The sequence below is a fragment of the Bicyclus anynana genome, chromosome 12 (genome assembly GCF_947172395.1).
Source record: "Bicyclus anynana chromosome 12, ilBicAnyn1.1, whole genome shotgun sequence".
Classification (NCBI taxonomy): domain Eukaryota; kingdom Metazoa; phylum Arthropoda; class Insecta; order Lepidoptera; family Nymphalidae; genus Bicyclus; species Bicyclus anynana.
The window spans coordinates 12,515,093-12,530,008 of record NC_069094.1 but is presented as its reverse complement, the minus strand read 5'-3'; the positions used below and the strand labels follow the sequence as shown (position 1 = coordinate 12,530,008).

The following is a 14,916-nucleotide window of genomic DNA, read 5'->3' as shown; positions in this document are numbered from 1 at the left end:
CAAATCTCGGGAAACCATGGAGTTTTTCGGGATAGAAAGTAGCCTATGTGTTAATCTAGAGTAAAATCCATTTCCATTCCAAATTTTAGCCAAATGGCTTTCGTAGTAGCGGCGTTAAAGAGTAACAAACATCCAAACATACGTCCAAACATCCATACAAACTTTCGCTTTTATAATATTTAGTAGGATAGTAGGATTGTCGGTAGAAGCCGACAGTACGACGGGTGTCTTATATCGCAAGTCGTTCCCGCCAAACGATCGCCACCCCCCTTTACGGAAACAAGTCGCGCCACCTAGCGTCGGCAGGAGCCAACACGAGATCGAGCGACGTCATATCCGTCTCAGACTACTATTTCCTACACTACCTTATTAGGTAGTATACCTACCTAACCTAAGCGATCGCGCTTCCTCACTGCTGGCTGTTGGCGCTCCGAGAAACTCTTACGACGATCTCGACCTCTCTTAGCGATGGATGAAACACTAATGATCAATACTACAATACAATATAAAATGATCATACGCCGCATACATCGCTTGCTGCACCCAGAGGCGTAGCCAGGGTTTTCTCCGTCCGAAGCCGACTGCTACCCGAGACTGACTCAAAATTTTTAGCCCCTCTATGGTTATCTACAATTGTTACCTACTTACTTTATCATTAATATGTTTTATTCTGGCTGGGTTTGTGGTGGGCTCAACCGATTATAATCAAGGCGCGTTTGGAACCCTCCTAATTATAATTTTAAGTTTTCTACTAATTATTATCATCATCATCATCATCATCATATCAGCCGATGGACGTCCACTGCAGGACATAGGCCTTTTGTAGGGATTTCCAAACATCACGATACTGAGCCGCCTGCATCCAGCGAATCCCTGCGACTCGCTTGATGTCGTCAGTCCACCTGGTGGGGGGTCGGCCAACACTGCGCTTACTAGTGCGGGGTCGCCATTCCAGCACTTTGGGACCCCAACGTCCATCGGCTCTTCGCACTATGTGCCCCGCCCATTGCCACTTCAGCTTCGCAACTCGTTGAGCTATGCCAGGTGAGGACGGAATCACAGCAGAACTCCTGAAAGCGGGTGGAAAACCGATACTTAAAGTCCTTCAGCGATTGTTCAATTCCGTCATTCACGAGGGCACGACGCCTGAGGCGTGGCATAGGAGCGTGGTGGTTCTGTTCTTCAAAAAAGGTGACAACACCTTGCTGAAGAATTACAGACCCATCTCGCTGCTAAGCCATGTTTACAAATTGTTCTCGAGAGTCATTACGAATCGTCTCGCTAATAGATTTGACGACTTCCAGCCTCCCGAACAAGCCGGTTTCCGAAAAGGCTTTAGTACCATAGACCACATCCATACGCTGCGGCAGGTTATACAGAAGACTCACGAGTATAACCAGCCACTTTGCTTAGCGTTTGTGGACTATGAGAAAGCCTTCGATTCGGTGGAAACCTGGGCTGTGCTAAGGTCATTGCAGAGATGCCGAATTGATTACAGGTATATCCAAGCGTTGAAGTGCTTGTACGAAAACGCCACTATGTCAGTCCGTATTCAGGATCAGACTACGAGGCCAATCCAGTTGCAGCGAGGAGTGCGTCAGGGAGATGTGATCTCTCCGAAGCTATTTACCGCCGCATTGGAAGACGTCTTTAAGCTTCTGGACTGGGGCGGACTTGGCATCAACATCAATGGCGAGTACATCACTCAACTGCGGTTCGCGGATGATGTAGTCATCATGGCACAGACTCTGGATGACCTTAGTACCATGCTCAATGACCTCAGCAGCGTTTCTCAACAGGTGGGCCTGAAAATGAACATGGGCAAAACAAAAATAATGTGTAATGCTCATGTATCGCTCCACCCAGTTATAGTTGAGAACGCTGCACTCGAAATTGTAGACGAATACATATACCTAGGACATATGATCCAGTTAGGTAGGTCCAATTTCGAGAAAGAGGTGAACCGTCGAATCCAACTCGGCTGGGCTGCATTCGGGAAACTTCGCGACATCTTTTCGTCCGAAATTCCTCAGTGCCTGAAGACAAAAGTCTTCGAACAGTGCGTGTTGCCAGTGATGACCTATGGTTCCGAGACTTGGTCGCTAACTATGGGCCTCATAAGAAGGCTCAGAGTCACACAGCGGGCGATGGAACGAGCTATGTTAGGAGTATCTCTGCGTGATCGAATCAGAAATGAGGAGATCCGCAGAAGAACCAAAGTCACCGACATAGCTCAACGAGTTGCGAATTATTATCACCATTATCTAATAATATTATTACCTGGCGTTTTGATTGACATTGTACATCAAGATGAACTGCCAATGCTTCGGAATTAGCACAAATCTATGATGGCCTATCGAGCAAGTCCGTGCACTACAAACTACGAATTACAGCAGGCTACAGAAAGGCATATTTTTGTGCGAGATTTTTAATAATGAGTTTTATGAGGAGTGCACGTACAATTTTCCATTTTTTTTTTTAACAAAATCGTGGGGACATTGACTGTTTTATCCCACCCGGGGCATCTGACCCCATTGCCCCCACATCGCTACGCCACTGTCGCAACCTATGCAAAGTCTATTGCAACGCGACAGACAACAACGGACGTAGATTCTCGAACCAGCATAACAGGACGTAGGTTCGGCTGACACTACAGGTATTCTCTCTTTTCCCGATCCGAAATACCTAATCGAAAGTCCTATACCTACCTACCATTCGGTGTAGGTACAGCATCACATCTCTGCCAGATTAGGCACCAGCGACTGAAATCTCTGTCTAGTCACACGACGGCTTCAATCATACACCCTCATATGACTTGTAGATACCTTATTTTAGCGCGGCATGTCCTGGTTCAAAGAGGACATGTTGGGTTAGATTAGGATACATATAACATATTTTTAAATTAATCTTCCTTACTAAAGACGGGGCTGTTCAAATAAAAGATCTTTTAATGAAACAAATATATTTCATTACGAAATTAATTATACCCAACAAATCCATTTTCAACACGTTTTCAAACCATTTTTCAATTACAATAGGAAAATGTGCCTTTAAGTCCCAAATTTTCATTTAACACACTAAAAAGTATGGTTACACTTATTGAGATCAGAGTAATGTCGAAAAACATATTGAAAAAAAATGAACAGTCGCATCCACTGTGCATCTTTTAGTAAGTAACCATAATTTTTAGTAAAAATTTTTATACGCCTAATGGTAACACTACAACACACACATTTATTGCACATTTAGAAATTTCGTGAAGTGTTTTTGTCTTTTTTTTTTTCTTAATTTTTAGAGATCCAAGACATTTACTATAATTTTGCACATCGATAATATTAATTGAAACAATATACACAATAGCAATTTTTTAAAGTGGCTTAATACATATCCAAAATATCGAACTATATCCTAAGTTACTTGGAAAATGGACAAGAGATTTAAAAATCAATGGACTGTTTCGTAGATAAAACTTTCGACATTGTCAAATAAAAATTTATAAAATTCCTATTTAAAATGTTTTGTCGTGTTAAAACTATAAAACAGGTTCATCTGTTTAACAGTAATAATTATCTGAAATATACCAGTAAAAAAAATATATTATAATATCATATAACAGTAAGTATTACACTAACGTTGGCTTAAAATTACGGAATTCACCCATCGGGCATAAATATAACAAACCAAAAGAAACAAACAAAAGATAAACTCACTACTAAGTACTCTCCGTTGCACAACAATTCAACGATATCGAAAAATCATACATTCACATAATACATCCTAGATGTTATACGGGCAATTTTTTGAGCAATAATTGCCCGGCAACAATCGCTTGAGGTAGAAAGTAGAGCATTTATTACTGAAGCAATCTGGACAAATTCTTAATATCTATTAAGGAAGAGTTAATAAAATTCAAGTAAATATTCGTTGTCCAAGATCCCTCAGTATGGTGTTGTCAAATTAAAAATTTAATCGAATTAAATGAACATAGCAATAAATTACTTGAATTAGTAGAACTCTTGACTTCATGCTTCGCTAGTCTAATTGGTAACTGGACTTCTACATCGTTAACTGCAAGATTACAACAGATTAAAATACCTATATTAAGTATAAAATTTCAATATTTTAGATTTACAATGTACAATATTAAATTGAACCAAAAGTGCAAAATTAAACAAATAAAATCAAATTAGACAAACTTCTTCACAGTGCAAAATGATTTGCTTGTCCAATGGGCGAATTCCCTCATTCACAGATATATTAAATTAAAAACATTTTACAACATAAAAACCTTTTTTTTAACTATCTACCAGAAATGAGACTAAGATATTATTAATATTAAGAGTCAACCTAAAAATCTGCCCGTAGAGCCGTAAGCATTTATAAAATTGTACCATACAAAGCTTATTGTTTTACAATTTACGACATTTTATATTATAATAAGGCCATAAAACAAGTTAACACATTCATATAATGAGCGACCATTGACAAGTCAAACCAAATCATTAACTATCTAACTGTATCAAATACGTTAAACTTACAAATACATAATAAATTTACTAAAAATGTATAAACGAAAAACAAACTAAACTCTATAAGAAACGAAAAACTATTCTGCAAAAAAGTGTTCAAACTCTTCTAACAGAGTTTGTATAACAATAATCGCCAGACATTGAAATTATTCTATTACGCTCCGACCAAAGATTAAGCAGCCACTTCACACGAACGTTTTACCAGATGACCTAGCTCGTCACTTGCATCACATTAATACCTAATCTGAAGAAACGCAAGTGTGAAGAGACTGGTAAACTCAAAACAACGTAGATACTTTGGTTTCCAAGAGACACGTAATACATTTTCTTTTTGTTCATAAATACTGGAAAATAATAATCTTATTTTATAACTTGTTCCAATATAGAATACAATTCAAAATGGTGTTCAAACTATTTGCTTGTTGCTTGGGTATGAAGAAATGAAAGGCATTGTACAAACGTAGACTCTTTTCTTACTACAGCAATTGACATGCAAACGAATACGCCCAAAACTACACATCAAATTTAGATGAAAAAAATCACTCCATTCTCAGACAAAATAGTTTCCAGTTGCTCCTACTCGGCACAAACCTAAAAACCTTCACAGAGTGTTCACAACTAGATACAAAAATGTCCTCAAGATACCTACTACCTATTCAATAAAAAGTTATTTCAGTTGTTTAAGCGCACTAACATTTAAAATATTTCAATAGGTACCTACTCACAAATTGCTGTTTCATTTTATGTATATTTTAGTAACTTTTTTATTTATCGTACAACTGTATTCGCATACAGTTTTAACGACGAATCAGAATATCCGGTGAGACTGCCAACAGAGTCTTCGTTTGCACAATGCCCAATAATGAATTGTTTACTATATTAGAACGTCTATTATTGTACCTAAACCAAATTATTGCTGATCTTGTTTGTATATTAAAAATGTTAATGTTCATATTTTATTTACTATGGAAGCTTCAATAAATAAAATGTCTCTGAAGAACAATATCTATCACATATCTTTACACTTTGTAGCACCACGCGGTTAATAGACCCATCTACGTTATCTACACTTACCTCTATTCATTGTTTGTATATGGACATGTATAAAAATCAATACATCTGAAAAATAATTTAAGGTTGGTATATAAAACATTATGTATAAGTTATGTTTAAAATTAAATAAACTCTCTTATTGTTTTTTTTTTTTTACATTATAAAACTATTGAGACAGCGATTTGGCTTTTAAAAAGTTTAAAATGAATACCTATTTTATTAATTATAATATTACTTATTGACTGCGAAAGTTCTGGCCTACTTTACTTCTACCCGAAAATCAGTCTACGTCAATCGATGGCTGGTGTGGAGAGTCCCACAGGCAACGCAACGCAACAAGAGAACTCATCGAGGGAAGTATCTAGTATGACGTGTTCCAATATAAGGATAATGTTGCCGTGAAATTACATACAGGAACTTAGGTATCTGTCACAGGTTAACAGGCGCAAGACACCGAGTGTATTCTTACCAGATGATGTTCTATCATAGGCATTTTTTCCACTTTAGGCTGGTTATATGCTTCGTCTGCAGATTTAAGGACATACGAAAAGTCATGTATACCAAGTCATAAGATGTCAGTCAGTAATTATTAAAAAAATGTCTATTATTGCTATTTAAGTATATATGTATGTATTGTATAAGTAAGAATACAATTAAGCCAGAAATCAGCTAATACACATGGGTAAACAGCGCATAATGAGTTCGTAGGTTTCGTTTACTGTTCATATTAATGGTGTTAAAAGCCTTAGGTAATAGTCTTGTTGCGTTGCGCTGCTTAGCCAATGGATGCTAAGCCTCGTGATCTATCTAGACATATTAGGGTCCGAGTCTCCGCATATCACAAAAGACATGCCGTTGTTCTTCACAAATTTATCATCAAGCACAATTCTTTATAACCTGTAAATGCGGCTGTGTTGTTTCACGAAAGGTAATTACAATTATTATGGTACCTAGGTATAATTTCCAAACAGAAACTATCATGGACAAACTTTATGAAGCTATCTAAAGGAATGTTATTGATTTAAACATTTTACTTGAGTACGAAACTCAACTATAGTCAATTCTTCATCTTCTTCATTTATTCTTTTTAGTGTCGTTCCTTTTCATGTCAGAAAATTAAATACTTGCATTTTGCACTTTGAACTTATCTAGTCTACAAAATTTAAAAGACATCTGAAATTTGTAAGACGAGACGCAACTCGGGTTGGATTTTCCGAAACCCTGACCCTGATAAGACCAGAATAGATCTTTAAGCTGTCAGACAATACGCGGTAACAACTAATAGTAATATCACAATTTTAGCAACCACCACGAGATTGTCCATCGACCATTCCATTAAAATTATCTTAATACACCGACTACACTAAAATAGTTCAATATCTTTTATCTTATCTCTCTATCTTCTCTTCGGTGATTGCTTTTTCGGAAACTATATAGAACATTCAAAAGATCTTACGTCAATTAATTATTTAAACATTTACGAAGTCTTATTGATCGTTGTTATTCGATGTATATGGAAATGAAGATTACATTAACACTTTTATATCGAACGATATTGTTATCGCCTTCGGAATAATCGATGCAGCAAGACATTGTTCATACATCAATAAATTTTACCATTGCATTAGTGTCCATAAAATAAATGTGTGACCCAACGAGAAGCTCACGCAGAAACAATCAACTGATATGAGAGTAGCGTAAGAAATAATTCATTTAGTTGGTGAAGTAATAAGACACATTTAACAAAAGATTTCAAACATTTTATAAACAACGTGTATGCATTTTGGATAGATTTTTTAGGAGAAACTTCTTGGGCAAGCATTTCCACAAATTAGTGTTTAATATCGATAAAAGAAATCCTATTTAATAAGGTTTATGGATGACTTTGTTTTGACAAGACGAAGATTTTGGTTTGATTTATTTTGAAGAACTGCACAAATGTAGTTATAGCGCCATCTTCAGAACTTTTAATTGTTTCTGCTAGAACTTATTCTATTTACCCACCATAAAAAATCACACAACGATTAATACTCTGCAACGTATGTCAGGGTAAAGGAGTTAGAGTTTCTATGATGGATAAATGGAAAAGCCGCTACAATCCTTAGAACCCATTGATCCAAAGAGTAGACAGTAACTGGACGGAGATAATACACTATGTAAAAACGCTTCAAAATTGTGCGCTATTGTAAATTATAAACACACGTGTCTCTCGCATCGACTTAACGTAAATCTGATGCCTCGAATAGTTCTCCCACAACTTGTATGACGAATAAAAATTGACGTTCAATATAAAATAGCTCACAAACCACGGTGAAATTAAATCAAAGAAATTACGTAAAACATGTGGCCTTTAAGATTTATACATATAGATAGATAGCATTGAAATAATCGATCACTGTGCTTATAATTTTTTAAGGACAATCTACTGCATAGAAACTTGCATTTTCACAAATTGATACACGTTAGGTACAGACATAAGGAGGTAGGTATTTATCTAGCTGATCATACCAATGAACAAGTCAGAAAAAAATTCCTTCCTGATTCACTATAATAAGCTTTTATGGAATTGTTCAAAAACTGAGAACAGTTGATAAATAATTGCATCTGATAATTTCGAGAAATGGTAAAATCAAATTTAGGCATTTAAACAATTTTCTGTTGTATTCCATTCATAAACTAAAAGTTTTCTTTTTTAAATTTATCAATTAAAATATATATTTAATGCGTTCAAAATAAAGCAAATTTAAGAGAAACGTGTATCAATTTCTACCAATTTACATTTGTATGAAGTAAAGTCTCTATGCCCTATCAGCTCTAACGAATTGATTTATGAATTTAGTTGTTCATAATTTCAAAAGAAGATCTCACTTAAAATCTAATTTATCACAATTGTCCTGGTTATAGCACATATTTACAAAACATTTGCTGTGCTCGATATATTATTTTTAGAATCTGATTTTAAATTATAATATATTATGAATTAAATTAATAAGTTATGTGAACATGTTTATTATTAAGAAGACCACACCGATATTAAATACTACTAGAATTCAACGTAATCACTCAAAGACACCAGGCTATGGCGGACTGGGTTTATTTCATATTGTGTTTTATTCATATGTAAAAAAGTATATATGTTCAAAAACTATATATATCGGAGATCATCTGTGTATAAGAAACATAAAATTCTGTGTAGGTTTGAGTACCTTTGAGTGATTATCGATCTTATATAATAAGACACTAATTTACACCACAACATCAAGTAACTACGGCTGATATAATTATAAAAACAGTCAACATCAATTTTGAATGATTAATATTTTTTTTATTATAAATTTGACGTAATGGCAAATATCTACACACACAATTTAATGCGTTTCATAATTTTGACGGCATGTTTTCTACACACCTTAATTGTACAATGTAAATTTTAATTGGAAATTCACAGAAAAGACGACTTTTAAATTAGCATGCGCTTAATGCCAATTTTATTATCAGAGTATTCCGGTAGTAAAAAATTAAAAAAAAATTCAGAGTATTGCTTCTCGTTTTATACTAAAAGTTTTTTTCTACTACCTAAATATTACTTATAATAATATCCCTCTGGCAAATTCAATAATATTTTATTATACATTTTTCATTTCAACTGTATTATTAGGTAGGTATAACAATGAACAAACTAATAATACAAAAGAAATTCTTAAAAGACTCACTTCAATAAACCTACCTTTACCAAGTATGTAAGTAAGTTTTTAGTTAAAATTTTATACAGATTAAGAAAAATAATATATTTATTTATATATATGCGATTTGACACAGAGTCCTTAATAAAAGGAAACTAATTTGAATGATAAAATGATTTTTTTTTTAATTTAAAAAAAAAATTATAAAAAAAAATGTAAAAAACCAAAGTGTTAACCGCAGAAAATATTATATTAAGTATAATAAAATGCATTTTTTGGTCTTTTTGGACTCAATTGATATTTTTTTAATTCCCATTTGTTATGTTGTTCATACTATTTAATGAAATTAAAAGGTGGTCTAAAGCGTCAGCTTTTTCTTGTTATGTGTGTAGAGCTTTTATAAAGATGACTATAAGAAATAGGTATTATCTCGCTCTCTATAATGTTATATTTTAGTAGACAGAAAAATATAGGTAGATGTCAAATTCGAAACTAGACAATAGACAAACGTTTCCACAGATTGCTCGATTGGTAGTATCAACATTATTTTATTAATGTCTCTAGTGAGTCATTTAAGAATCCCTTTATATTGACAACAGTACTAACTAAATAAATTAGACTATTATAAACCCTAACTTGCAGTTTTAGCGGGTATGATCTAGTTCTTTCGTTGCATTGACTATTTATCTTACAAGATCAAAAAACGAAATTAAATACATAGTTTATTTTGTTTGTATATCTCTAAAAACAGTTTTTGTTACATATTGTAACTAATGCCCGACGGATTAAAGTGTAGGTAGTTATGTGTTTAAAAAAATACTGGCCCGCTAACTGGAATATTGAGTATTAATCATTAAGTAATATATAACTCTCTTATTTGTAATTATGTAATTGACAACGCGTTACACACGGTTCTGTAACATCCAGAAATATAAAAAATATTTTAGCTGTAATAACTATTAGGAATAACCAATAAAATTTGGAACTTAGGGTATGTGGAATATAATTAATAAAAATTAGGAAGAGAGGATGGAAGACGAAAGAAATTGCATTATTTATTTCAAAATTTTCAAAAATATCTGTCTGATCGTTGACTCGAAATTCTTCGAAACTTCGAATCTCGAAATCGAAAACAAGCGGTTTGCTCAGGTATATTTGGAGTAACGTAAGGTTTAATTAATTCAGATGTTATTAAGATGTGACATAGTCCAAATTTTCAGATGTCCATAATTTAATTTAAATTGCAAAATACCTATTTTGCCTTTTAAATTAAATTATGGACTTTACAATTTTGAGTCAACATCTGATGTTATAAATGTCCTCTGGTTTTGGAGTAACTTGTAGGTGGAGGAATTATTGTCGAACCTGAATCTGAACTCGGAAAAAATAAATATAATAAGAATATTATTTATAAATAAACTTTCAATGTATCGTAAAAAATGTTCTTTTAGTAAAATACAACGTTTTTGCTTGTTTAAAGATCAAAAATGAACCTGCTTTCTGAGTCTCAATAAAAATTGAAATTCTACTTGTGCGGTCTACGTCTACAAAGAAATATCACAATATCGGCAGTTTGTATTTATCTTAGAAATATTATGTTGTATATTATGTTGGCGATCGACTATGTAAAGTGTTCAGTATTCCAGAATAGCGAAATGACGCGGGCTAGTATTCTTTGTTCTGCGAAATCACAACAGAATCTTATCAAACTGTGTTTATAATATGAACCTGCATATACAACATTATATGTAAAAAAATGTGTATAAACAATCTTGTCAATTACTTTAGCTACTTCAAGGTTTATTTTATGAGGTACATATTTTGGCACAGAGAGATTTCTTAAATCTATAATGAATTTTATATCTAGACATTTAACTTACTTTAAATTACATAAAACATTTTCGATGTTTTAAAACTTGTTGACTGGTCTTAATCATATTAATCACAGCTTTTTTGCATTCTTTTACCTACCTATCGTCAACACTACAATTTTCTAAATTCCCCATCAATGGAATAAGTTTCAATCTTAATTTGTAACCGCGCAAAGTATTTTTTAAATAAATAAAATAATTTTAGTAAAGATTCTCTACAGATTAATTGACATACCCAAAACAAACCACAATATTAACCGAATCGTACTCTACTCAGACTCTTTTCTTCAGTTCAATTTTTTTGTTATAATAATAAATAATAATTTAATAAGCGATCGTTAAATAATATCTAGCCTTCTTCCTACGCGATAAAATGTAGTGTGACGTATGATAAAGTTAGTCCTTTCTATTTCTTTGCATTTCTTCGTTCAATTATTTGTAATAGAATAAATATAGAAAATTATTTATTAAACTATGGATACCACTCCGAAAAGAAAAAATAACATGGTAAAATTCTATTTAGACCTGCTTAATTATATCCACAATAAAGTGTAAAGATTCAAAACATTTTTAAAAAATATTCCGATTTGCTGTTATAAAATGACTCGGTCATCAACTATAGAGGTATGCGAAGATTGAAAACAGGACGGCGCAGTCGATCAGCGGGCGTTGTGAACGTGGGTGGTGAGGTGCTTGGAGAGGTAGTCGGCGCGCGCGAAGCATTTGCCGCACGCCTCGCAGTGGTAGGGCCGCTCGCCGGTGTGGATGCGCAGGTGCCGCGTCAGGTCACTCTTGCCTCCGAACGCGCGTCCGCAGAACAGGCACACGAAGGGCCGCTCGCCGGTGTGCTTCCGCACGTGGAGCTTCAGGTTCTCCTTGGAACGCACGCACTTACCGCAAAACGGACACGCGAATCTCCGCTCCCTGTCCCTCTGCCTGTCGTCGTTCTGCAAGAACCCCAATATTCCGGAATGTGAGCTGGAGCTCTCGAGTTTACTCCCGTCGCCGCGCGACTCGTTCTCAGAGCTATCGGCCATCGAGCTGACGCTGGCGAATGACACAGGATTGCGCCTCCTTTCGTTCGAGCGCTCGTCTCTTTTAGTGTCGCTTTCCGCACTCGAGTTCCTGCAATCGTTGGAGTCGTCCACTGTGACTATGGAATCTGTGGGACCGTTGGAGTCCACTGTGCTGTCTTGTTCGATGTCCCCAATTACTTCGATGGGCGGCGTTCGGACGTCGCTTCTGTTCCTTTTCTTCATCGACAAGTCCATTTCGCCGCACTGGCCGATCAGAACTTCGTTAGTGCTGGTGACTTCTACTTCCGGATCAGTATTCTTAGTGTGAAGTCTTTCGAGCGTGTGGTTCAGGCGATGTTTTTTAAACGATTTGAGGTATCTGAATTGCATGCCGCATACGTCACACGTGAAAAGTTTGTCTGCCGGTAATCTGGCTCGGTGGTTTTGCTCTCTGTGCTTGACGTAGGCGGATCTGTACCGATAGCTCTGCCCGCACTGTTCGCAGACGAAGGGCTTGTCGTCGGTGGACGACTGAGACGCGTGCTGCAAGGCGGCGTGCCTTTCCAGAAGCCAGGCGGAGGGAAAGGAAGCGAGACAGACGCCGCATCGTCGTCTCTCCGAGTGGAGCAAGTGGCGGCTCTGGTAGGCCATGCAGTCGTCGCTGAGATACCTGCGCAGCCGACACGCCTGCAGGGCGAGGAGCGGTGACCACAGCGGCAGCGCTGTCGGGCTGCTGGCTGGTAACGGACTGGCTATGCTCGGCGAACCACATGTCATGTCCAAGCACATCTGCGAAGGAATTAATTATTCATCAGTAAATATCTTCAACTCAATCGATGGTCTCCAACAAAATCAATTACGTACCTGTCGCATATATCCGTTATGATGGGACAAATAAATAAAAACAATAGTTCTGTAATGATTGTAGAGCTTTTATTTGTCAAAATTGTATTTTTACAGCTATGATATGCTTATATTTGTTTCAAAGTTACAATGATCAACAGTGATGGGTTTGTGTACTGTTGCATTATCAATTGACGAATTACCGATTCGATCCTCGATCGTTCTGATATACTGTAACTATACTTCAACAAAATCGTACTGCTCTGTTACAACATTATAACCTATTAATAATGTTAAGGCAAAACAGATTTCACTAATCTAAAATGTCAACAATGAAAGTTAAATAAAACAGCTTAAGGGGAAAATAATTCATTGATGCCTCTATGAAGTAACAATGATTATAAGCTATATAATATAAATAAAGTGGACCTACGTTATTTGAACTTGTGCTGGTTATAATTAATTTACAGCATAATATACAGAACTTGCCACATAACATAATTACAGGGTTTCGATGTCAACATCACAATAACCCTGCAAAGAAGATGTAATGTTGCCCACTCACAGAACTTAAACATTGTAGAAAACTTTCCATTTTACCTATATTTATTAAATAGTTCAATAAATAATTTACAGTAAAACAAGCATAACGGCGCTGGATTGTTATTGCAACATGTTTTAAAACAATATCAAACTTCTGTGTGGGCGTCATAACGCGAACAATTTGTACGAAATGTGTACTCGTATATCATGCTCCTAACGAAACCTATGGACTAAATAAATTATATTAAAAAAAAATTATACTTATTAAAACAAATTGTACCAATATATAATCAATATACCTACAGGAACTTAGAAAATTGCAATATAAGTGATATATTTATGTATGCCACTTAAAATCGTAACATAATCACAATTCAACCAGTGAACTCATCCCGCGGCCCAGGCCTTCACTGCGTCGTCGGTGAAACTTAACATTATCTAAGACTATACAAATAAATCTATTGTCCTAGTATTGGTCATTAAAATAACTTTGCACTGGTTAATCTCAATAATCTTCGCCCACTTTATCGGACCGTCAATGGATAAACAAACTAATATTTCGAAATTTCTTATGAATTAAGTCGCATTGAAAAATACTATTCATTATTATAAAAAAAAAACAATGATGACATAATTAGAACAAAACTAAAAGATTACGTCGATATAGGAAAATAAGAAACGAAAAAAAATACTTTGGGGATACTATAAAAGGGGTTCTGCGACATTGCCAGAATTTTACAATCAATTCTTAGCAACATGGTTTTAATCTAAAAATCTATACATTATTAGACAACAAAATGAATAACCAACAAATTGTAATTAGTAAGGTTATTGATGACAGCTTTTGTAATTAGTAAGGTTATTTTTGTGAATTGATAGTTTTTAGCATCACACAGCCGCTGAAATCATGCAGCAGAAGTGAGAAGGGTGTTAAACACCCCATCAAATCCCTACAAAAGACGTACCAGAGTACATCGACAAATAAAAAGAAAGAACAATTAATAATGAAGTTAAAAAATGGCAAATTTCTTAGAATGCCTATTCTAGTATAGGCCAAAATAAGAATTTAAAGAAAGATTGATGAGTTAAATCACCAATTAAAAATACCTAATGCGGATTTATGATCAATGACAGTACGGTATAGAGGGCGCAGATAATTAAACCTTAACTGTATAAACATCACAAGATTGGAATGCGCTAACTACGGAGGCCCTCTCGCTCCCTCATGCACAATACGCGAACCAAATGGCCATATTGTCACAAACTGTAAAAAAACGAGTCACCTGTCATTGCAAGTCACATATCATAACGCAACTTACAATTTTCACCATAAAATTACAGCGTTTTTTTTTCTCTAATAATTCATTTCCTACATAAA

At 35.1% G+C, this 14,916-nt stretch overlaps 1 protein-coding gene across 2 annotated transcripts in view; it reads right to left on the bottom strand.

Moving 5' to 3' along the window:
• Positions 1–3,264: 3,264 nt before the first annotated feature.
• The window catches only part of LOC112055762 (zinc finger protein 629), an 81,120-nt gene continuing 69,468 nt past the window's right edge, over positions 3,265–14,916 (bottom strand). For both annotated transcript variants that reach the window (XM_024095960.2, XM_024095959.2), the window contains exon 7: positions 3,265–12,941. In XM_024095960.2, the coding sequence (XP_023951728.2) occupies positions 11,796–12,941 (1,146 nt within the window). In that variant the 3' untranslated portion in view covers positions 3,265–11,795. The remainder of the gene's footprint in view (positions 12,942–14,916) is intronic.